This window comes from Microcebus murinus, chromosome 9 (assembly GCF_040939455.1).
Source record: "Microcebus murinus isolate Inina chromosome 9, M.murinus_Inina_mat1.0, whole genome shotgun sequence".
Classification (NCBI taxonomy): Eukaryota; Metazoa; Chordata; class Mammalia; order Primates; family Cheirogaleidae; genus Microcebus; species Microcebus murinus.
The window spans coordinates 38,817,413-38,844,277 of record NC_134112.1 but is presented as its reverse complement, the minus strand read 5'-3'; the positions used below and the strand labels follow the sequence as shown (position 1 = coordinate 38,844,277).

At 31.1% G+C, this 26,865-nt stretch overlaps 1 protein-coding gene across 2 annotated transcripts in view; it reads left to right on the top strand.

The window, feature by feature from the left end:
* The window catches only part of PHF14 (PHD finger protein 14), a 170,564-nt gene extending 145,053 nt beyond the window's left edge, over positions 1–25,511 (top strand). The window contains exons 18-19 of one of the 2 annotated variants that reach the window (XM_076006407.1): positions 19,243–19,288; positions 25,310–25,364. In XM_076006407.1, the coding sequence (XP_075862522.1) occupies positions 19,243–19,260 (18 nt within the window). In that variant the 3' untranslated portion in view covers positions 19,261–19,288; positions 25,310–25,364. Of the gene's footprint in view, positions 1–19,242; positions 19,289–25,309 lie in introns of both variants that reach the window. The other variant, XM_076006406.1, reaches the window with a different exon arrangement.
* Positions 25,512–26,865: the final 1,354 nt, after the last annotated feature.

The following is a 26,865-nucleotide window of genomic DNA, read 5'->3' as shown; positions in this document are numbered from 1 at the left end:
AACACCATCATTATTTTATATTTTACACATTATATCACAAAACAATTCCTTCTGGATGCTTGCCTTCTAACACAACAGTTGCACTAATAGAAAAGGAAGTTTTAATTTACAAGAGTATGTAGGTAATAAATTTGGATTTTGGAATTTTTTTAGGGTGAAGACTCAACTGCATCAGGTAATCAAGTAAGGAATTAAAGGATGTTAGTAGAAAGGTACTAAATAGTAAGAAGAGTTGACAAATTAGCCTTCTAACTTTAATCTTTTGTCTAAGACTATCTAATGCCTAGGAAATCAGGTACTCATTTCTCTTCTCTTTTTGCTAGGAGTCAGAATTTGAAATAGGCCTTGTGGTCGGACTGTAACTCTTTTAAAAGATTTCTGGGAAAATATTCTAACTTTAAAATGATAAACTTACCAAGGACTTACAGAATCCAACTTGTTTAGAATCTGAATACTGCCTATATTTTTAAGCCAAGAAAGACCTTAAAATTCTAAGCCTTATTAGAAAGCATGTGAACATTTTGCCATTTAAAAAAATTTTAAAGACATACCTTAAAATCTACCAGAATTTGAACTTGAACTATATAGACCAGTGACTTGCAAACTTTTTAAATGAAAGATTTATTTTATATTGTTTATTATATATAACAGGGAAAAGAAAAAGAATGGTTTCCATTAAGATAAAGGTGAAATATATATTTCTAATTTAATATTTCTGAAGTACTGAGAATAGCAGGTCCATTGTATTTTCATTTTGTTTCTTTATTTGAGGACTATTTAAAATTATTTAATATCATGCTTGCTCAACTATGGTTTTTGGAAATGCTCTTTATTTTAAATTTAAGTTTAAACCTAGTGTTAATCTTTGTATATTTTTCACAGTGAAGAAATGCCTTTTTTTTTCATTGAAACTCCTGTTCCATTAAGGAGCAACATTGGCAATGTTAAATGTAACTTTAGCTTCAATTCATTGCTGCAGTTATATTTTCAGAGCCTGCTGTAAGAGATAAACCCATTGCAAATGAAGACAGCATTCATTTTGCTTCCACCTCAGGCCACACAGAATTGATTGGGGTAATAAAATGACAGCACCTTGTAATATAGTGAAGGCTCTTTAATTTGAAAACCAGTTCTAACCTGATTCAGAGCTTGTTTAAAACTAATTTATAGCTTACATAATTTTCAGCTGGCCGACCAAGGTAAAGGATGATGTATGAAAACTGATAAAGAATTAACTTATGATATATTCAGACTTGTCATTAAAGTCAGTTGGTATTAAAAAATAGAGAGATGAAATGGCAGAAAAAAATAATTGATAAGCTTTTGCTTTACCTAAGTAACATTGTTGACAATAGTTTAAATTTCCTGTCATTTTCTTTTAAACTTAGCTTCTTGTCCTTTCTTTGTAAAATCAGTTATATTTGCATTTCTTATATTTAAAAATCCTTCGTTTTTCTTCACATATTAAGGTCAATGTAAGGCTGGATACAGTTAGCAGCTGTTGTGACTTCCACAGTGCCAAATCTATTGTATGCCATGGTGGCAGTACTGCTGCTGAATAGTTCTGGTCTGTCAGCATTTTAATTATAAATAATCTTTTTCAAGATGCAAGCTGAAAGAATTTAAAGCTCTTCATTTTTATTTTAGCTGAAAAATCAGTATTAGGCTTTTTGCCTTTGTGGGCTATTTTTATCTCTTTATTCTAACATATTTAATAATTTTTAACTCACAAATAATATAACTACCATAGTAAAATACTCTATACTATGAATGAATCCAGATTTTCAGAAATTTCATGTCAGCATTCACATGTTAAAAATAAATTACATTTTCCTTTTTTATGTTTAAGTCCTTTACATCTGTAGTCTCTAACGCCCCAGGCCACAGAGGCCGCTGACTAGGACCAGTACTGGTCCATTAGGAACTGGGCCGCACAGCAGGAGGTGAATGGTGGGTAAGGGATCCCTACTGTAAACCGTGCATGCGAGGGATCTAGGTTGCAGTCTCCTTATGAGAATCTAATGTCTGATGATTTGAGTGGGAGCCGAGGCGGTGATGCTAGCACTGGGGAGCGGCTGCAAATACAGATTATCATTAGCAGAGAGGTTTGACTGCACAATAAATGTAATGTGCTTGAGTCATCCCCAAACCATCCCCCTGCCCCCATCCATGGACAGATTGTCTTCCAGGAAACTGGTCTCTGGTGCCAAAAAGGTTGGGGACTGCTGCTTTATATAGTTATTACTGTTTACCTTAAAATATATATATATATATATATATATATATATATATATATATATATATATATATATAACAATAGAGGATGAGTTTGTATTTTGCCATTTTCTATTATTATAACATCCTAGAAAATGTCAACATTTTCAGAAGTGCATTTATAATTCTTAATCATGTATATTGCACTTAGTACACTGTAAATGTTTTGGATATCTGTACTAAAGAAAAAAAGTGAATAAATAAATGTATATAAACATAAAGTTAGATATATGAGACTGAGAAATTCTGTAGTTTCTTCAAAGAAACTTGTCTTAGATATATAGTTAGGTATTAAGACCAAAATGTTGTGGTCTGATTACGATGTCCATAGCCAGCATGATCAAAATTATTTTAATTAATTTTTAAAAACAATTATTAAGTAGTATATGCTTATTATGGAAACTTAAGAAAACTTGGAGAAGAACTAATATATAAAGATAAAAATAAAAATTATTCAAGGAATAACCACTGCTAACATTTTGTTATTTTTTCTATGCCTACTTCTTTAAGACCTTAATATTGTAAGCCATAAGTCATGCATTCTCAATGGACACAACTTTGGTTCTTATGAAGACAAAAAAGCAAAATTAAAGTTGTTCACAGATAAACCCTTCCCAAGAAAATCATATTCTTGGTATCTAATTTTTGTCACATTTTCTTGGGTATCACATAAGCATTACTGACATTGAATTCATGGACAACACACAAAATATGTACAAGATCATTGCCACAAAACAATGGCAAAAGGATGGCTAGAGTGGGAGGTCTTTTGGTCTTGAAGTTATTTCAGAAGAGGCTGCTTGCACCTGCCTATTGGCTGCCATTGGCTGCCTTGCAGCTGTTGTTTATGCGTGATCCTAAGTGCTTTTGTGTGTGCCAACTCTACACATATCCCTAGTTAAGAGTTATTTTCTCTCATCAACCTGTATTTTTCCTTGTATTTTAAAGTTCACTAAAATGATGTTCAAGACATGTAATTTTTTTAAATTACTTTTGCTGGTAATATAGTTTTGAATGATATTTTTAAAACTTGATTTTACCTTTTATATCTATGTAAATTGATGATTTTTGAATGTAATTTGATATATTACAATATATAAGTAAATTGTATGAAAAGTTACTCAGCAAATACATTTCTAAAGTTTTAATATCTTTTAAATTTTAACTTTAAAAATTATATTTATTCTTAACCTTAATAGCAAATAAAGAGTTAAGCTTTATACTTACTCTTTTTATGTATAAAAAGTACAGCTATACATATAGTATATAAATAGATCAACAGTATATCAGTGACATTAAAATTTCATGAGGGGGGACAGTTAGGTAAAAATATTTCTAAAAAGACTCTTTGAGAGGTGTTAATAGAAGAAAAAACAGATGAGAAACACTGGTGTAATTGACTTTTCCTGCCCTTTCCCTTAGTTTTACATGGTAAAAATTAAAAATCATTTTTAAGCAAAGCCAGTTTTTTGCCCTACATACAGTGAGCAAACTATTAAGTTAAGATGTAAATAGTAGATTCACTTTTGTTACTAACATCAGTTGTAATTAATTGAGCTAACAGCCAAATATTTGGTAGAATTAAGTACAACTATATAAAACATATTGCACTAAATGTTGTAGCAAATAATGTTTTAGTTTCTAAAACTTATCTCTCATGTGCATAATTTTTGCCGGTTCTCTAAAGAGGAAAAAAAAATTGTGAGAGATAAGTACTCTACGTCTTAGGATGAGGAATGGGAATAGTGTATTTTTGCTTGTATTTTCCTTCTTGCTTTTACAATTTGAAGAACTATTTTTTTATATCCAGCTTCATTTTCATTTGCTTCACTGTCAGTAAAACTTAAATTCTGTTATTTGAATCATATAGTATAAAAATTATTTTTGAATTTTTGCTTCTTTTTAAGTGAATTTGCAATCCACATAGCTTAAATGAAGTTGGAACCCAAGGAACCTGTCCAAACATGAACCAATGATTGTTATTATATACTTTTCTTATGTTTATAGCTTGGAGAAAATGATGTTTCTAAGTCATATGTTTTCCTTTTTTCCTGTATGAATTTTAAAAAATCTAGTAAAAGCAAAGTCTTTTATATTCTTATTGTAAAAGTTTCAGGGATCAGAGATCAGGGAGGTCTGCAAAAGATTATTGTTTTCATATTCACAGTATTTGTATATGTAAGAAAAATTTTGTTTTGTAGCAGAAATGTTTTAAATATATTCATCTAGTTCCACTGAAATTGTCAATAGAAAGAAGTTAGTTTTGAGTAACTTAAAGCAATATTTGCCCCTAATGTAGAAGTGAATTATTTTTAAATTTACAGCTTTATTAACAAGAAACATATTGAGATAAAATGTTTAAATAAACTATAATAAAAATTAGGCATTCATCTATATTTCACCCTTTATAATCACTATATTTATTTCAGTATATACTAATTTGTTTCTCCTCATATTTGGAGGGTATTTATGACATGACTTAATGTCATTTCCATTATATAAGAATACTAATTTTACAAGCTCCATTCTCAATTTGAGTAAATTTACATATTGACCTATGAAGGAACATAATCAACCTAGCCTAATTAATTAATTGTCACACTTTGAATTTCATATTGGGAAGAAATTAAAGGCAAGTCATCAGCTTTGGTTTGAAATCCAATTTAAAGAATTTTATAAAGTATTATATTTAAATTATGAATGTATCTATTTCATACTAACCCTAAAGTATTGATCATTTAATAGTTAAAAGTCAAATGTCTAGAGTGTGCCAAGCATGTAGCTTTGTTTCTAAATAAATGAAAAATAAATTCCAAAAAATGAAAAATGCAAGACATATAATTTTTGATACCCTCTAAAGTACAAAAAGTATAACAAGGTAAATGATTACAGAATTGATAAAAATTGAGTAAAATTTTCCATATGGTATATGACTTAGTATACTATTCCTAATAATTACTAATGCATCATTGTGATCAGCAAGTCCATATAATAATGGCATTGACTTCTGGATTCTTGTGAGAGTAGTGGGGATGACCTGACCCATCAGGCTGGTTGTTTGGAACTTTGAAAGGTCTTTGGGACTCATAGTAAGAAATACATGTTACCCTGCAACTCCCTACACATTCTACACACCATCCTGTTTACAGCCCTACATACACCCCTACACATGTTTCTATATACAACCACACATATGCCTGTATGCCAACCTTCTCATACGCCTGCACACACCTGTACATACATCCCTACACATAACTGTACCCATACCCTTGCACACACTCCTACACAGCCCATTTCACAACCTTGCCATACATACACCCCATATATACATGTGCACACCGCCCATACTGAAATAAAACTTACCCTTTTTATCCTTACTGTGTATAATATATCCTATTTTGTTCTTCCTATTCAATTTCACCTTTAAACAAATATCATTCACAACTTACTAAATCTGTATCTTATCTGGATCAGCGTGTACTGACTATTATAGTACATCCTGACTGACATACATAGGTCGGTATGTTTTTCACTGGTTATCTAAATATACAAATCCAGTTATAGAAGTAAACATATACAATTTGGGAGAAAGTAATGTTTTGCTTACATTGCACATTTTTCATAGTTTTTTTAAGCTTTTGTGATGTGATCTTTCATTGTTCAGCAATGATGAGCTATAGATTTATAAATTTCTTTTTTTTCTCACCATACTATAGACAAACTGCAAGAATATACTATGCCGAAATATTTAAAGAGACTAGCAGTTTAAGAAAAGAGGTTCAAATGATAGGATTTAGAAGAGGGCCAAATAAAAGGATTGAAATTTCTATACTGTTTATGATAAAATAAAGGGTTTCATGCTATTAGAACGGCAGAAGACTGCAAATGCTGATATAATCCAAAATTGTTCTCAACTACTTACTGACATTGAGCAATATTTAATTTCTGGGAAACATTTTTGATATATGATCAGCTTTTTGTGTAAATGTCAAAAAGCCAATAGTGTTTTATATTATATTTACTACCTGAGAGGTAGCCTCTTTTTTAATGCCTATTTCCATAAAATTGGAATTAAGTGAAATATGTCTGAGAAGCATGAGGTTAGGAGTCCCACAGACCTGGATCTGAATATCTGCTTTTCCACTTACTGTATAACTATGCTGTCCTGAGCAAGTTCTCTAACCCTTCTGAGTTTCCATTTCCTCATCAGGGACAGACCTGGTTCTCCCAAGATTATGTGAGAAAAAGGCTAATTCAGTTACATCTTGAGGAGTTTTGCTTATATTATACTTCTCATTCATTAGCATAGTTGGAATCTTAGAATTTAAATCTAGAAGTGACTTTATAGATCAACCAGTCAAATTTTCTTAGATCTTGTTTTCCTGAAGGTTATCTCTATGGTTAAGAAATCCAGAGTTCATAGGGATTGTGAATGATTCAGTCTGAAAATATGTAATAAGTTGTGGCAGGGCCCAGGTAAAGAATTTAGTTTTCTGTCTACAAGTCTTCTGGTCTTTCCCCTGTATAGTAGTGATGTCCAGTGTCCATACATTTGTGGTTAAATCTCTTACAGTGCCTACACAATTCCCAAATAGTATATATATATTTTATAGCATAATTATGCTAATTAGGCTTATTGTTTAGTTTATATAGAAAAAGTAAAAATCTTTTGTCATTATTTTAATATAAGTTATTAATACTTTACAATTTTCCTTGCAATGTGTTATATGACAGAGTTTCATCAAGAGTATAATTTGAGGTATGATTCCCACAGGAAGTTTATGTACAGATTTCATTCTTTGAAATTAGTTTCATGTTGCATCAATACAGTATGTAAATCTCTACCTGATTATTGGTATTTTTTTTGTTTCATTTTTTTAAACCTAGTCTGACCTTGTTTATTTCTAGCATCTATAAGGTTTTAATACTTACATATGACTTTATTATTGATACAGGTTTTTTTATTCTTACTTGATACTTCCTTTTATTTATCATGTCATCTGTGAAAATTGGCAATAAATATTGTTTCATGAAAGAAAAATAATACTAACATATTTTCCTCTAAATATCTGTGAGAATTATTTACTTAGAAAATTTAAGTGGCTGTATTTTGAATATCTAGAAATCAGAATTGGCAAAGTAAAATGAATAATCAAGCAAACAGCTTCACCAGTTATTATTTTTAGATTATGATTCCTTAGAAATTGCTTTTTTGGTTTTGTTGCTGTAGATGCTTCTCAGTTAAAGCAAATCGTTTTATTGTGTTTTTTCCAAAGTGTGCTGTAGACAAAAATGTTAAATTTATGATGAGTGAGAAATTAGGAACCATATTAACATTCCCAAACATAAAATACAGATTTTTTTTTTTTATTTTCTTGGTAACCTTAGGTATCTTCAAATTTAAAGCTGGTAGAAATACTCGATGCCCTTTTCTGTTCTTATAATGATATACATAGCAATTATTCACTGCTTCCTAATGGATCATTTTTATCTGCATCTTGTGCCTGTTCTGTTTATATAGAATAAATATTTATGTTTTCTCATTTTTCTGGACGAGAAGATACAAATAGAATAGGTTTGAAGTATCAGCTATAATTCATTGTTTGAAAAGAAATGCCTTATACTGATATTGTGTGGAAAAGAAAACTATCTAAATCATTTCAGCAGTAAGCTTATAACCAAGATAACATCAGCATTTTCCTTCTTGAAAATGTGTCTTCCATATATTAAAGTAAAAAAGCAGTATTTTATTAAAAATGTTTGTGACACATTTAACCTATCATCATCACAAACCTTAGCATAAAGAAGATCCTGTTATGTTTGATAGGGGAAAAAATGATGGTAAGATTTTATTTTAGTCACATGCTCATCATTGCAAGATTTTCACAAAACTCCTACAATGCAATGAAATGTAAATGAAATAGTTCTTATTTACTAGTTCATAGTTTTCTACTTTAAGTTCTCAAAACCAAATTATTATCCTATCTAAATATACAGTGATAATACTGCTTAAATGACTTACTGGCTACTTGGCTAATGTCATAAAAGTTATCAGTTTGAAAAATCTGGAATTTTCTTTTCTGCTCACAAATTGTAGCCTTATAATTTACTACTGTTTGGATTTTTGTTATACAGTTAAATATCTGTATAAAATAGGCACAACCTATATACTATTTGATTCATATTACTTAAAAATTAGAAATATAAAAAGTTTTAGTTTTGTTAGAAATATTTGCCTTGCTTTGGGCATCTGTACTTAAATTTCTTAAATTTGGTGTGATATTTGCTTTTCCAATAATGAAAAATAAAATTTTGTTAAACAATGGTTTATAGTACTAACATGTGTCTCTAAATAATTTTTTAAAGATAGTATGCTATAGTAATTTATAAATAAAATATATAAACTTAATTTATTATAAATGTTTCCTATAAATAACCATTCAGCATTAATTTATTTTAATTATTTTTATATTCTTTATGGTTTATTTATTACATGGCAAATTGCTTTAAGAGATGCCATTTTGAATGTTTTAGAATGAATTATCTTATTCTCAAGTAACACATGTCCATTATAGAATACTTGGAAAATGCAGAAAATATATAAAGACGGCAAAAGACGTAACCTACCTTCCAGAGATTACCACTGTTAGCTTCTTGATGTATTTTTTCTAGCTTTTCTTATTGCTGTTATTTAACACACATTTACCAATTACCTTGTAAGTGTAAGGCCCAGTGATAGTTTCTGTGAATACCATGGTATTCCTGTCAGGACATAACCCCTGTCCTCTTAATGCTTATAGTCTATAAAATATATATAGACAAGTGGCATGAAAACTATGGAAGAAGTACCCAAGGTACTGTTAAAACAGGTAGCAAAAACAAAAATAGACAAATGGGACTATATAAAATGAAAAAGTTTCTGCACAGCAAAGGAAACAATCAACAAAGTGAAGTGACAACCTGTAGAATAAGAGAAAATGTTTGCAAAGTATTTATCAATAAGAGGCTAATATCTAGAACATACAAGGAACTCAACTCAATAGCAAAAATATATATGTACATATTACAAAACTATATTTTGAAATAAAATAATTTTGTTATGAACTAAGACTTTATTTTTGAGACTAATACCACAGGACTATCAAATGAGAAATATCTTTGTTCCTTCAAGAAGAATTTCTTAATATCTTTAATATTTTCTTTGACAAACATATGTTTTAATATCCCTTTTTTAAGAGACTCTAACCTTGTCCTCATTCCTTCTCCAGTCATTGCCTTATTTCTGTACTACAGCAAAAGTTCTAAACAGTTTTCTATACTCAAAACCTCCATTTCCTCACCTTCATTTCTCTTTTTCCTGCAAAATTTAAATGTTTTAAGAAATAAGTGAAAAGTACAAAATATTATATACTCCTGATATTAGAATCATGTAGAGATAATTACCAGAACACTAAATTGAAGTTGAGTGAAGTTGAGAAGAGAATTTTGGTGACTGTCTATCTATCTGTGTATGGTTGGTGGTATAAGGCAACATATTTGCACATTTTTATAAAAGCATTTCAAGAACTCTGCTATGTGTAAGAGTTCTCCTTTCATACATACATTCAGCCACATATGGTCATTTCATGATCTCTTTCTTGTGAAACTCAGTAGTTATGCCTCTGTCTGTATTTTACTTGACCTCTAAACATCATTTGACAGTGTTGACAGTTCCTCTTTCATGGAACATTTTCTTTTCTTGGTTTCTGTAACCTCTGTACCTCCTGATCTTCTTTCATCACTGGCAGCTCCTCCTCAGTCATCTTAGCTGAATTCTCCACTAAGTTGTATCACTAAGGCTTGGTTGTTGTGTCCCTTCTCTATTTATATGTCCCTGTATGTTTGCACATAGTCTTATAATGTGTATATGTTGGGGACTTTTAAATCTGTAATACCATCCCTGAACTTTTCTTCCAGATCTAAATTCATATATTAAGATGTTTGCCTGACATTCCCATTGGATATCTAAAGATCAGCTCAAAGTTAGTGTTGCCAAAATGGATGTCTTGATTTCTTGATCTTTCTTCATTCCCATCACAATTTGCTTCTCCCAGAGTCTTTCCCAACTCAGTCCACCATTTTTGAGAGCCAAAAGCAGAGGAATCATTCCTAATTACTTTCCTTTATTTAACTCCAAAGCATATATCATACTCTTTCCCATTCCCACTACTATTACAGTACTCCAAGTCACCATCATTCCTGATCTGACTTTTGCAATAGCCTTCTTTCTTATTTCCCTGTTTTGTGTTCTTACCTAACTTCTACCCACCTTTCTCTATACTGCAACCAGAATAAGCTTAAAACCCAAAGTCAAATTACATTACTTAAATTCTTAAACCCTGCTATTGCCTCTCGCTGCAAATGTAATAACCAGTATGGGCCTACGTGGTCACACCAAATTTTCATCTCATGCCGGATATCCTGACCTTTCTAATGCCCGTACATGCTGAGCTCATTTCTACTTCAGGGCCCTTGCCCTTGCTCCCTATGCCTGTATATTCTTTGCTCACAGATTAGTACATGACAGGCTCCTACAAATCATCCAGGTCTCAACTCAGATATGACCTCTTTCGTAGAAGGGTTTCCCTGACTATCTTGCCTAAGAAAAAGTGTGCTGCCACACTTTCTGCCCCTTTACTCTGTTTTTTTTCTTTTCACTATATTAAAAAATAATTTCACTATATAAAATTACTTATCTGTTAACAATTTTTGCCTATCTCTCCCTATTGAAATTTAAGATCTATGAGGACAAAGACATGCTGTTGTTTACCACTGTTTCCCTATCTTCTAGAAAAGAACCTGGCACATAGTAGATGCTTACATATTTGTAGGTTAGTAAACAAATATATATATATGTTTAAGTAATTCTTAAAATATGAGAGTTTTCTTTTATGGCAATATTAAAATTGTAATTTGGAAAGGAAGCAAAAATGATCGTTTTTCTTCTGGTTAGAAGAAAAAGCACTTTCTCCAATCATGTGCATCTGAGTTCAACTTTGAACCATACTTTTTATAACTATAGTTTAAACTTTATAATAATTATAGCTAACATTGTTTTGAGTATAAACTGTGTTACAAACATTTTACTGGCATAATTTGCAGACATACTCATATTTTTTTGGTTTGAACCCAGAGTCATTCTTTGAGTTTGGGTTTTTTGTTTTGGGTTTTTTTCCCCCCCATTTTATAGGTCAGAAAACTGAGACCAAGAGCTCATGTGCCTTTCCCAGGGTCTTACCAATAGTAAGTGCCAAAGCAGGATTCGGATAGGTTTATCTGACACCAGAGCCTATGCATTTTCTGCAGTGCTCATGTAGATGTTTTAGGTAACAACATCACAGTTGTCTTTCAATATAAGATCAATGCATAGGATACACATGTACACATACACACCCATACCATATTTTTATGTGCTTTATTTATCATTTGGTTTAAAATTATATTGACTCATTATGGCCAATACTGACTCATTGTGGCAGACAATTCCAGACTACAATTTAGGAGACGTGAATTCGGATTCTAGCTGTACCATTAATCGGCTGCAGGACTCTGGAAAAGTCAGTTATATACTCTGAGAATTGCTTTTATATCTGCAGAGTAAAAAGAATGGATCAAATGACCTTTAAATGAAGTCTGAAATCTAGTTCTAAAATCTTACGGGCTCTTACTAGAGAAGAATAGTCTAGTGAACAAATCTGTTGAAAATCTGTTGCAACTTATCTTGGCATCTGATTTATCTTTTGAATGTGAATTGCTTACTTAATATATAATTTGTAAATAAGCAAGTAAATGACCATTTCATTGTAATAAATGTTACAGTGAACAATCTGAGTGGTGGAGGAAGGGCTGATTTTGTGCATAAAGGCAGAGAACTCCTTGCTGACTAAGACCTCTACAAGAAAAACCAGCTATACAAAATCAAGGGCAGAGTAAACAGCTAGTGCAGTTTGTTCAGAAATCAGAGGGAAGCTGAACATGTTTGGAGCCAGGTGAGCAAGTTTAACCTGTGAGCAAATTGGTGACCTCACTGAGGCCGGAAAGGTGGGTGGGCCAGATGATGTAGTAATTTCTCGGCCATTGAGGAATTTGGATTTTATTCTAAATACAAAGCTATTGGAGAGTTTCAGTTAAGTGTAGGTTGTGATGTGATTTGTGCCTTACAAAGATCACTGCCTCCTATATGAAGAATAGGTATATGAATATTAAATGAAAAGAAGGCTGATTAGGAAGGTATTGGAGTAATCCAGGCAAGAAACATGATAGCTTGAACTAAGATGGCAACAATGGAGACAGAAAGCACTAGACAAAAGATTATAGATACCCTTTGATGAGAAAGACAACAGGAGTTGGCTGTGGGGCATGAGAGAAAGGAATTAAGGAGTAACACCTAGAGTTTGTGTCTGAGAAGTGGGGTTTTATAGACCAAGGAAGATATAAGCCTTTTTTGTGGAAAGAAAAAGGAGGGAGCTGAGGGAGGGGAATCAAGAGTTTGGCTTTGTGCATGGTATGTTTGAGGTCCCTATTAAAAACTCAGTGGAGACAAGTATCAGTTGGATATCTGAGTTTTAAGCATGGTTTAGATGTCAGAGCTAAAGATATCAATTGGAAAGTCATCATAAAATATATGGCATTTGTGGCCCTTTAGAGTTATCTCCAGATAGGGTTATCAAAGGATAGCAGAATTCTAAGGACAGCATTAAAGAGAAGTTAAAATATATAAAAAAGATAAAGGGGAAACTCACAGAATTAGAGAAAATTTAAAGAAATATGCCAATGTTGTATTGGTAAGGATTCTTTAAGTAACAGAAAACCCACCTACTTTTAATATTTCATACCTTGAATATTCAGAATTAGAAAATTAGGTGGTTGTGGACTTAATTAAAAAAGACTTTTTTGGTCTTCTGACATTATCAATATGTTGACTTTTTAACCTTAGACTTGTCCTCACATCATAATACACAGAAGGAAGCCAATGGAAGTGATCCCTGTCTTGTGTTACTTTTTTAAGAATGAGGAATACTTTCCCAGAGCTCTCCAGTAGGCTTCTTTATGTGTCTTACTCTGTACGTCTTCAGTAGGGTCTACCATGGTAATGATAGTCAAACACATTTGAAAGAAACTAATAGATTTGACCAGGTTATTTATATGGTATATATGGAATTTACATTACAATGAAGCTTGTACTATTTATTCAATAATTACTATATTTGAATATATTACTATATATTGTTTATGCAGACCTCCCCAATGTAAAATATTATCCATTTGAGTATGTGTTACATATCTGTGCATTTACTATGTAAAAGAAAAAATATCAATATTAATCCAGGAAGATAAATTACTTTTAATTTCTCTTCTAGTTCTAATATTCAGTATTTCTAAAAATATAAGAATAGTTTTTATCTATAAGAATATACTCGCCTGTTTTCTTTTAAGCAACTCTATGCCTTCAAGGGTTTTAAGTCAATTCAGTAAGGTATATTTGCCTAATTTCTACATAAAATCATTATTTATTGTTTTTATATATTGGTCCCACCCTAGCTTCCCAAGATTTTTTTCTAGTTCATTTGGATCATCACAGATTGTTTTATTAAGGAAGAAAAAGCATTAATTTACATTCATCTACAACGACATCATGCAGACTATAAGTTAAGTCTAGAAAGAATTTCAGTCAAAAATACTAATCAAAGGCCCATGGTATGACTTTGAGAATTATTTAATTGTTAGCCTTTTTCTAATTATTACTTATGAATGAATATCTTTAAGCATAATAATTTACCCAATTAATTTATTTTTATTTATTCTTGCTGTTTTTTAGTAATATAAACAATTGAAATTGCAAATCAAGAAACTAAAGAGACACAGGTAGAATTGAGTTCTATTTAATAGTGTAATTATTATTCAGCTAAGAAAGCACTGTTTCTAAAGAGGATACCCATGACCTACCTGCACTGCACCTGTAGGCCATTAATGATTAAAACCTGTCATAAGGTTAAGCCTGGCAAGAGAAGGGAATAGAGTTTATTGTGCTTTCTATGGGCCAGAATTTGTGCTAGGCTCCTCACATTTTATTTAATATCTTTAGCCATCAGAAATAGTTATTACTATTCCATAGATGAGAAAAATAAGGTCCACTGAGTTTAAGTGATTTTTCTAAAGTAGTTTTGGATAGTATGTATATCAAAATTAGGATTTGAATCTAGATTTGCCTGTCACTGACCACAAAGCCCGAGTTTCCTCTACTACACAATAGCATAGAAGAAACAGGACAAATATGAAGTATGTCAGAAGTAACCAACCATGAGCATTGGGTGATCTAGAACCAGGAAAGCAGTATTGCCTGCCTTTCCATGTCATTTTCTCCCACTTTTCTTTCTCTCACTGGGCTTCAGCTGACTTACCCTTCTCACTGTTCCCTCCACTCAGAATAGTCTCCCCTCCATTCTTTGCCTCACCAACTCCTTCTTATCCTTCAAGTCTCAATATAATAATCATTTTCTGGAGTATGAGGAACTTCACTAAAACTTTTAGGTCCTTCTACTGAAAGTCTCAGAGCACTGTATTTTTCTTTTATTGAATGTATCAAAATTGGAGTGATACAGTTACTCAAGTAATCCATTGTTTTAGTCACAGATTGTAAGCTCCATAAGGCAAGGACTATATCTGTCTTATATACCATGGTTTTCTTTTTGCACCTAACACAGTGGCTGACACATAGCTAGTTGCTTAATCAGGGAGGAGTGGATGGGTATAATATTTATAACAGTTTAAAATGTTATAACAGTTATATGTTATAATATTATAACGTTGTTATAATATTTATAACAGTTTAAAATGAGCAGTTCAAAACATTTAATTATTGTTTTAAATAGCAAAATAGTAGTTAAGAAATAATCTGTAAATTCAAGATATGTAAATATGGCTGCTATTTTTGATACTGATTATAAAAGGCCACTATTGGGATATTTTATGTGTGTAAAATTTTCTAAAATAGTATTTTTAATTTTTATTGAAGTAAAATCAACTCTTTTTAATCTATGAAAAATTAATGTTCCATAGGAGATATGTTACTTAGATGTCTAATGAGCTATTAATTTCTAATAAAACTACAAAGATTAATGGATTCACTCTGAGGAAAATAACATTCAACTTGCAATAAGGATATTTGAGGCAACTTAATCTGTTCACTTAGGAGTAAAGTTTTAAAAATTCACTTTCTAAACATAAGTTTATTTCTGAAAGGTGATACTGAGTTTATCTTAATAAAAGAGCAATGTAAGTTACATTGAGAAGTATTTGTTTTAAAGATTCATGATACTAATCTTTGGGCATGAGGAAGAGTATATTATTTTCATATCATAACCCAACTCTGTAGAATATTCATCATTAAAAAACTATTCTTATATATTATTATAATTCAGTTTTCTTTATCACATCTATATAATTGATGTATTTTATTATATACCTTCTCCATTGCATTATAATTATTTGCATGCCACATTGGAGCAAGAGATCCTCTAGGCCTGCAGTTCCCAAACCCCAGGCCATGGCCTGATATTGGTAGATGATCCATTAGGAACTGGGCTGTACATCACCACCTGAACTCTGCCCCCCTCCACGCCCCCATCCGTGGAAAAATTGTCTTTCCGTGAAACCAGTCCCTGGTGACAAAAAGGTTAGGGACCACTGCTCTAGGCAATAAGATATTTTGTTCATCTTTTATCTTCAACACATTGCCCAGTTTCTGGCACACAAGCATTGTTCAATAAATTTTTGTGGGGGAGAATAAAAGAAAGATTATAGGAATAAAAGTTACTTTAAGAGTTAATATCATCTTTAAAAGATAAAATGTCTGATATGAGTAAAGGGGAAAATGTATTCCACTCTTCTAAAATGAGAAAAGTATTTAATTAATACAATAAAGCCTGTCAGTGGTTTACCAAAAAAAAGAAAGACCAGTAAATAAAAAAGAGAGTGGTTATATAGGTGTTGATTGCCAAACATTTTCACGTTAACATTTTATACCTTATTAAGTAAGCCCTGGATCAACTGATGCTTCTATGGAGAAATTTCTTTCATTAAATTTTTTTCCTCTAGATAAGTCATACATCATTTTGAAATCCTGATTAAAGACACTGCAGTAAAATGCCCGTATTAATAGGAATTTCTGCTACCCAAAGAAACTACAATTGAAAAAATAAAAACAATCATATTACATTTTACCATATTACAGTTGAATCTTTTTCTAATGGTTCTTAAATGGCACTAATCCAAAAAAACATGACAATGAATTTCATATATTAAATATCACTGAGTGTTACTGAATGACTATGATTTTACTAGCAAACAGTAAATTCTGATTTACAGTGTGGAGTCTGTGATAAGCTGTCCATATCATGGAAATGCTGAAACCCCATTGTCCATAACTCTGATTACCTCTGCATATTTATTTTGGCAGGTAACTTTATAGTACTTGAAACCAAAGTAGACTTATTTCTGAGTCTTCTAACAAATATTATTTGTTGCCTATTTTTATTTTTTATGTTGAGATAACTTTAGAGTTTAAAAAAAGTTGCAAAAATGGTATGGAGAGTTCTGATATACCCTTTTACCTACCTTCTCCTTATATTAACATCTTTTATAAGCATAAAACAATTATCAAACCTAGGAAATTAACCTTTGGTACAATGCTGTTAAGTAAACTATAGAATTTGTTTATATTTTACCAGTTTTGTTAACTGGTGTTCTTTTTCTGGTCTAGAACCCAATCCAAGATCTCCTGTTTCGTTTTGTTGTCGTGTCTCTTTAACCTCGTCCAGTCTCTGGCAGTTCCTTACACTTTGCTTGCCTTTCATGATCTTGATAATTTTGAAGAGTACCGTTCAGTTATTTTGTAGAATGTCCTTCAATTTGGGTTTGTCTGATAATTTTCTCCTAATTACATTGAGTTTGTGCATTACTGGGATGACTACAACAGAGCAAAGGTGATGTCGCTTCTCAGTGTTTCACATCAAGGGAACACAATGTCAATATATATACTATATTTTACTAGAGGCATTAACCTTGGTCAGTCAGTTAACGTGGTATTGTAAGGTTTCTCCACTATAAAGTTACTATTTTGATTTAACAAAGTAATTAAATCATTTTGAGTTTGGGAGAGAGTTTGGGGAGTTGTTTTATTTTTATGTCACTAGGCAGTTTTTAAAATCTCACGAAGAAATTGATTTCATATTTTTGTCAATCTAGTGGTCAGAATTTTCATACGAACAATGGGAGTTTAGATAAGATCTCTTAGGATTCTTTCAACTTTAATATTCTGTGTTGGTGACTGTAAGGAAAAATATAAGAGAATAAGAGAAATGCCCTATACATATCATAGTGCTTCCAAATTAGCCTGAGGTCCATCTTTGAATTTGATTCACTTTTGAGATGATGAATACATTGACAACTTCTTACTTACCAAGGGTATTGTATATTGAAGACATCTTGTATAAAAACAGTCCATAAATTTCCTAACTGAAAATCTATTATCTAGACATTTTATTCTTTAGATACTAAGTTGTTTCTTAGTCTCAAAATTGTCAATTGAAGATATTTATGGTTTATCTGGTCTCAGAAGTAATAATATTAAAGGAATTTTAAATATTGAAATATTTTAAGTCAGACCATTTTATATCTTAATGTAAATTACATTTTTCACTTTGAATCTTATAAATTTGATTCAGTGAAACCAAGTTATTATGTAAATTATGTAATTTTCATTAAGAGAGTTTGTGTTACCTTTCACTTTTTGAATATCTTCTATGTATTCTAAAGTAGCATTAAGATTGTCATATTACCATTTATATAAACTCTGATTTTTGACAGTGATAAGAGCTATAACTGTTTTTGGTTTAGAACATCAAGACTCAGCAAAGGAAATATAAAATTATATTTTTAATATTTTCTCTCTTTTTTATTGTGGTATCAATTAAAATGGTCAAAGGTTATTATTATTATGCTAATGGCAGTGTAGAAGTAAGTTTTGCTAAATAATTAACCTTAGGACCTAAGCAAAAAAAGATATTTTTCTCTTAATACGTGTAGTACCTTTTTAGTTTGTATTGTCTTACAGTTCTCATTGTTGAGTAAAGGAGAAACAAAATTTTGTCATATCTTTTTAAAGAAGGCACTGCTTCCACAATCGCTAATCCCAGTATCTTGGTTATTGTTTATATTAATGAATAAATAATATATGCTATATATAAATATTTTTCAGTTTGTATAATGAATTTAGTTATTGCTAAGTGATTTCTAGTCATGCTAAACGATGCACGTATGTCTCTGAAAATATTAATGGGCCAATCACTGATTTTTATCCAAGCTGAAAATCTCTTGACTGTGAAACTATAATTTGACTAGTGATCTTTCATATCTTGAACATTTTTAGACATTATTTTTTCCTCATTTTAATTGGTAGAATTTTTTAAACTTGCAAGTGTATTTAGGGCAAGAAATAAAACATGTAAATATAGAAATATCTGTTCTCATGGAGTACCTATGAGAAAAATAGAAGTTTATATGTACCGTCTTTCAATATTAGCACATGTTGATTTTTTAAATACTACATAATAAATGAATGATTTATAGAAAAATATTTTCTAAAGAATTTTTTAAAATATGTCTTAGTATGCCAATAAACTTTTAATTAATATATATTTGACATGTGCTATTCTCATTTGAAAATATATTTATGTCGGCTCATTTTAGAATGAGGGAGGTTTTTGTTTTTTTCTATAATCAGTGCTGACTGTATACCAGCTTATCAAACTGAATATTTCAAAAGCAGATAAAACTTTTAAACCAAAAGTGTTATAAATGAAGGACAGTTGCCAATGTAGGAGTCTCTAATGTAGATTTCTAGCATATACTTTCATGCTTATTTCACAGATATTAGAAGTCTGCTAGCAAAAGGGAGTTCTCTATCATCAAGACCGTAAGTGCCTCAGAGGTTAACAAACATACTCATCATATAAGAATTCATCTGACAGAAGAAGAAAAGACTGTTATAATATTCTTAGCCCCTTCAGGTTAACACCATATCTTAAATATATCTTAAACACCTAAAATTTGCATTATAAAGTTGTGCTTTTCCATGTTTATGGGAAGATATAAATTTAGCAAATTGGATTTATGCTCATAAATAACCTACCCTAACTTACACTTATCATCCACCATTCATTTCCTTTCCTTTCTTTTATCCTTCCTATTTTGCCAGACTCCACCTTTCACTCACTAATTTTCATTTCCTTCTGTTTAAATATGCCCTTTGTAGGTGGCTGTGCCAATCCTTAGGGCCTTTCTTCCTAGGTCAGAGAGAATCCCTCTTTATCTTAAATCATACAGGGGAAATCCAGGGTCTTATTTTTAACTTCCTCATTTCTTTTTTGTGGTGGCTACCAAAAGCCACCACAAAAAAGTAAAAAGTGATAGGAGGAGATAAAGCCTTAGAAAACGTACTCTACTAGATCTGCTCCAGAATCACGGAATGGAGAGAGAAGTGATTGCTCAAGTAAAGAAAGTTATTCATGTATTCTCATACATGAAATTAGAAATTTATTACTGCCCTTTTTCTATCTTATGTGTTATTATGATAAAGGATGTGATTTTGTAATATTAAATAAAGAAAAACTTCTTTGATTAACTATCTTTTATTTGAATCACTAAGTAGATAAAAAAGGTAAAAATTTACAAAATAGCTTCATTCTGCTTAATGGCATATGTGTAGGAACTAGGTTTACTAAGAATGACCAAGTTACTTTAATTTTATAATATAGCCCTAGAATTTCTAATTAAATATGCAATTTCTGTCATAAGAAAAAAATTTCTTATGCTTTTTACAGTAAATTTAATTAAGCATTTCTTGTAAGTTCATTTCAGTATCTATCATGGCTCACTAAAGTTGAGATTCAGTTGTAAAATGGTAGATTAATTGCCTTTTGTATTAAATGAAATAAGAATCTCAAATATGCAAAGTCAGGAAATTTAATTGTGGTCTTCAATTGCTTTTTCAATGCATTGGAAAACTGAATGCAGAAGTATAGAAAAAAAGGCCAAAAGGTTGTTAAATGTAGCACATCACACACATTTTGCACTTTAGTTAATGATCCAAGTGTTTATTACCATGAAGTAAATGCACCATTTAAAGAATTATGGTAGAATTGTAAAACGTTAAAAACTCTAATTAATTTTAGTCTGAAGCATGCAGCGTGTTCATTTTGCCTGAAACATTTTCATTATCATCAGTATTTTTCAGTTATTAAGATAAATTTTTTCCTCATTGTGCAGCACTAGCATATTTTATGTATTAGAAGCACAGTTTTAAATGCTGTGGAGAGTTACATGTAGTGTATATTTTAAATTAATAAAAGAGGGTAATTTTTGACCACAGATTGAAGCAATATATTATATATTGGTTTTCTACACTTGTTCTATGATGGGTTAGAATGGGTTGAGTGTGTCTATGTATTTTTCCCCTAAAAGTTATAAGTACTAACACTTCAAAAAGGACCATTTTTAAGGCCACAGATAACTTTGAGTGTTAATTTGAATCCAATTACAATAACTATTCCTTCTCTGATTAGTCAAAGAAATATTTAAAATCTAAAGAAAATATCATAAGAAAATAGAAGCATTTTAAGCTGTACCTTCTCACTTAATTTTACTGTTGTGCCATCATGTATCTTTGCTTGCTATGAATAGCAAATTTGGAAAAGTAGAAACAACTGACTTCATTCTCTTTGTAAACATAGATCTTTGTTATTCTTATTTATTTCTGGAAATAGTTCACATGGCCAGATTATAAAGGGACTTAGTAAAAGAATGCTCTACTTTCTGATTGTGAAGGTAATCCATGCCCACAGTGGAAAACTAAAAAAATACAGAAAAGCACAGACAAGAAAATAAAAATCATTAACATCACCATTATGAATGTTTTAGGTACTTATAAAGGAAATATAAGTAGAATGATGAAAAGCAAACTATTTATTTTAGCTATATATTTCAGTGTAAGGGCTACAGATGCTTGGAGTTTTTTCCCTCATAAAATGTTTGTCCACATATTTTACGTACTTTATTTGATTTGGGAAAACTTTCATTAAGTAGCCATTTTCATTTTGTTTTTAAAATTGTTTTATTTTAAAATAATTTTAAACCTACAGGAAAATTGCAAAAATAGTATAGAGAATTCCTATTTGCCTTCCATCCAGTTTCCTGTAGTGTTATCATCTTATATAACTGTAGTACATCTGAATCCAGGAAATTAACATTAAGATGATACTAATAAACACTCTATGGACCATGTTCAAATTTCACCAGTTTTCCCACTAATGTCCTTTTTATGGTCCGTGATTCCACACTGCATTTAGTCATCATGTCCCCTTGGTCTTGTCCAATCTGTGATAGTTCCAAGTCTTATCATTTATGACCTTGATACTTTTGAAGACTACTATTCATTTATTTTGTTTATCTGATGTTTTCTCATGATTAGATTGAGGTTGTACATTATTGGGAAGGATACCACAGACCAGAGATGATGTGCCCTTTTTAGTGCATCATATCAGGGAGTAAATGTTAGTATGAATTACTAGTGATGTTAACCTTAACCACTTGGTTAAGGTGGTATTTGCCAGGTTTCTCTATTATAAAGGTACTTACATAGCTATCTTTAAAGATACAAAGAAGCAACGAGGAAAGTTGTCACTTTGTATAATACTGTCTTTAAAAAGAAATCACTTAAAACTTGGCAGTCTAAAAGGTAAATATAGAGTCATCTGTACTCATAGGCTGTGATTTGAGTCCAGGTATTACCTGAGCAGTGTAAGTCCAGGTGCTAACATAATTGGCCATTGTTTTTCTTTGTTAGAATAACTCTTTTAGTGTCATATTACCACCTAGAGCACTAGACCATTCATTATTACATGGTCCATGTATGCCTAGTAATTATTCTCCTCACTACAATTCTGTCAGTATAAAAAGAGCAAGAAGGCTAAGGAACCACATTTATTTATTTTGTGTTATGTGTGTTACTATTATATGAGTGCACATTCTTGAAATTCCACATGTAACTAGCAGATCTGCAAGGTTGTTATAATCAACATGTTTTCTGGAATATGAATTAACAAGCTTAAAAATTCACATATAAGCCTGTCTACTTTCCATTAGCCTAAAGGGTACATTTTTTTGCAGGCTGTTTCAGAACACTTCATGAAACAAATGTCAAAATTGTCAGGGCTGTCACTAAGAAAATGATCCGTGTAGCAAAGGTCTTCTCTTTGGGAAGCAAACAGATGTCTTATCACAGCAGAGAAAAAAATAACTACCATCTATCCGAATATATTTTTACTTGCTTTTAATATCCAGTAATAAAGAAATACTTTGGTGAAAAGTTTCCTTTCTTTGCAGTTTGATTCATTATGCAGTCATTTGTCAATGATAATTGATTTGCTTCCTGAGCTACTGTAATGATTTTATTAATCTTGAACTGCATATAAAGTTCTTATAAAAATTGGACCTGCAATATTAAAAACACAAATTAGCACTTCCAAAAAAAATCTTTTCTGGAGCTTCTTGGATCAAATTCTAATATTTTTATTTATGATAAAATATATCACTATTATTTTGATGATATACATTAGCAATTTTAATGTTATACTCTAGCAATTACAGATGAATCCCTTTTCTAGCCCTACATAAATTCTGTGCTACATCTAGATCATATCTATTTTTATAGAAAGGAAGAAAGAGATTGACTCTTATTAGTTATACAAGTGGTTTAAAACCATAAAAGGGCAAGATATTTTTTTAACAATTTTTTCTTTTATTTCCTCATATTATGGGGGTACAAATATTGCAAGATATTTTAAGACAAGTCCTCAACATTAGGAAATATGTAAAACAGCAGAAGGCAATGTTAGAAGAGACATGCATTTATCAACTCTACTTTATTACTAAGAAAAATTCAACAACAAAAAGACTAGCATTGTATCAAGAATGTTAATTTACTAGAATATCTCCATGTATTTTATCCATATGTTAAACCATATCCAAATTAATGGAATTACAAATTTTTATTTAATTTAAAAGTGTGGTCTGATAGTTTGTATTCATACTTAAATATGGAAGCAGTGTGTGTAGGTACTTCCTAGACCTCAGGTTTACTATTAAGCCTTTACATTTCTATTTTGACTTAGGACTTCAAATAGTTTTTGCTTATTTCTGTTTTCAGTAGTGTTATATTAAGATTGGTAGAAATGTGAATACTGGATAAAGAATCAAATTATGCTTTTCTAAATTAAATGTTAGTTTTGGCACACCTCTCTTTTATTTACTTATTATTCCACTGTTTCACATAGTTCAGAAAACATTTCTTGGACTCAAACTATAAACTAAGTGTGTCTTGTTAGATGGTAGGAATATAAGATATAGAGGATAAAACCATGCCTTAAGGAACGTATTGACAAATTCAGTGTACCATACAAATTTCTTGCCGTCTTTACCCTCTAATATAACACTTCTGACAGTATCTCACCTGCAGAAGACAGTGGAAAGTATACAAAGTAACTTTGTATTAAAGGAAGTTTTGTCTAAACATGGAAGCCACCTGTTCAGAAATAAATATTCAAGAGTCAATCGAACATTATCAGATATCTCTATTCACTAGAGATAAATTGGGAAAAAATTAACATATAGTGACTTTCATGCTTGGAAAAATATATTAAAGTTACATTAACAAAATGATATTCAAAACTTCTTCCTTGGTATCCTATCTGTATCTATAATGATTCAAATTGGTTGATAATATTGACAATTATGGACAAAGTCTAAATCACAGATACTGTTGAGTTTAGAGAGGCAAAGTGTATTAAGGAAAAATTTTCTACCTGTATGATTACAAGCATGGGTTGTGTTTTTAAATATAAAACAAATACATATACTTGGATTTGCTTTTACGTAATAAAGTCAATTTACTAAGCAGAGCTCAAGAATTATTTAATTTATTTGAATTTGGTTTTATCACTTAACAGAGAAACAGGGTGATGTGTTTGATGATACTGATATTATTACCATTGTCTAGAGACACATAAGAAATTGCTGCTCATGCTTTAATTAATTCAGTAAAGAATTAGTGCCTTTTGTTAATAAAAATAAAAGATCTAATGTGATAAATTAGAAGTATTAGGAAAGTAAGACTTCTTTGTACTTGGGTATTGTTGAAGGAACATGTATGATGAGATGGGTTACAAATTGTAAGATGAAGCATTTTTCCAGACTCTCATTATTTATATTTTCAAGGTCACCATTTAATATCGAACACAAGATACACTTCATTCCTGTGGAAGCAGACATTATGATGTCACTTCATTTATTCACTGTGTTCCACAGGAGCCTGCTGTGAATTATGAGGCCACCACTTAGAATCGAAACTGTAGAAGATTGTAAGCATTCTACAGCCTGACATGCCCATGTTTCCTATTTTAGACCTGACTGATCTTCACATAACATATGGTGGTACAAGTAATTGGAAAATTGGCAGACCTGTCAAGAAAGCATGCTAGATGGGACAAAAATGCCATGCTGGAGCACATAAAGTATCTTAGAAGTTAAATTTATTGTTTTTTATCAAGCAATGAAGTAAAACTATCTGGTTCATCTCCTAGAAAGAACACTTTTCAGTGGCAGGTATTTTCAAAAGTAATTTTTAGGGCATTGATAAAATTGGTTGCTTTTAAAAATGTATCAGGAAATTTTATTCAATGTGTACTGTAAAACAATACCCATTGTAAATATTCAAATGTTACATAATTTTTATCATTTGTGTTTATAGTCTTTTCTCTAGGATTACTGGAATCACAGTAGCTCATAGTTCTATGGATAGATACAGTTAAAATGTGTAAAGTATAGTTGATAAAATGCCATAAAGTGTATATTTTAATGTTTTCTGAAATTTATTTCACAGGAAGATGAAAATGAAGCTGAAAGAAAAAATATATCTCAGGAGCTCAGCATGGAACAGAAAAATCCAAAGAAATAAAAGATTTTCTGTATTGTTTTGAAAAGTTTGCAACTTATGTAGTAGCAGATAAAATTTCCAATTGTAAAATGTTAAATTGTAAAATCTAATTTGCAAAATGTTCTCAATAAAGTTGTTGAAAATGAAATAGGAGTTCGTATTTGGAATTTGTATATGTTTTAGAGCAATTTCAACATTTATTTAATAACTGAACCCTTAAAATGTTTTTAAAAAAGGAAAAATTCTTAACTAAAATTTGAGAACAGAGACAGAATTTTCTTTTATCTGGAACCTAAGTGTCAACACATCTGGATGACCTAAAAGAAAACTCTGAAAGTTTATTTTTCTCCTTACTACTCTGTTGTCTTTTTTTAAGGGCCTTAACAAAATTCCAATTATCAGTATAAATAAAAACCAATATAGTTCAAAAATATAGTTCACTTGCACATGAAAATAGTTAAAACCAGCCAATGCCACAAGATGAAATGTCATTTTCTAATTTCATCAATTTATGTATCACATGATACTCTAAGATTGCAGGAAAAGACTAAAAAGAAATGATTATTTAACATTCTGTATGGCAGAAGTAGTACTGTGATTTTTAATTCATAAAATATTTACTAAGGACCTAAAATGTGCAGGGCCCTACACACTTCTCATGGACATGTCAAGAGGAGTTCCCAATGTGTTTCTTTGATTTAGGAATTTTCCAAATTCCTCTGGTCCCTATCTTTATCAGTGTTCTCAGTAACCAGCCACTGTAATAATTTCCAAGCTGCCATTTGCCAACTACAGCAGGAGCAATAAATCTACTTGCTATTTGCAGAGCCAGATTTTGTTGACAGATATCTTTGATTATTTAAGGCAGAGTTTCTTAAAATGAGAGGCAGAACTTTGAGAGGTTTGTAAGTGAATGTGAGAATGGAATCAGTATATTTGCCCTGGAGCCATATTTTTATCACATGCGTCTGACAAGCTCAAATGTGTGACAGTAGGACACACTGGCAGCTATAATACAGTGGGCTGAGATGGGAGAAACTGGGAGTAGGTAAGAGAAAATTCAGAAGGATAGTCTCAAATAATACTAGTGTGGATATCAGGAAAACAGCTAAAGCCCACAGAATGGTTGCCCTGAATGAATTTTGGAACAAAAACTTTGAGCCAAAGAAAAGGCTGAAAGAGCAATTCAGAGTTTACAGGGGGCCTTTGCAATAAGCAAATACAAAAATGAATTTGACATTTTTTCCCTACATCAATCTATTTCAGAATACCCACATTCACGCAGATTGGGAGTTTATCAATAGTGTACTTTTGAAAAGAAGAAATAATACATGACTCACAGCTAATATTATATTTACCATGTTGCAGGTACTGTGCTAAATGTTTGGCACATATTATGCCACTTAATTATGAACATGTAAGATAGGTACTATTGCTTTTCCCTTTTTACTAGTGATCAATCTGAGGCTTCGATAGGGGAAATAAATTGACCAAGGTTATAT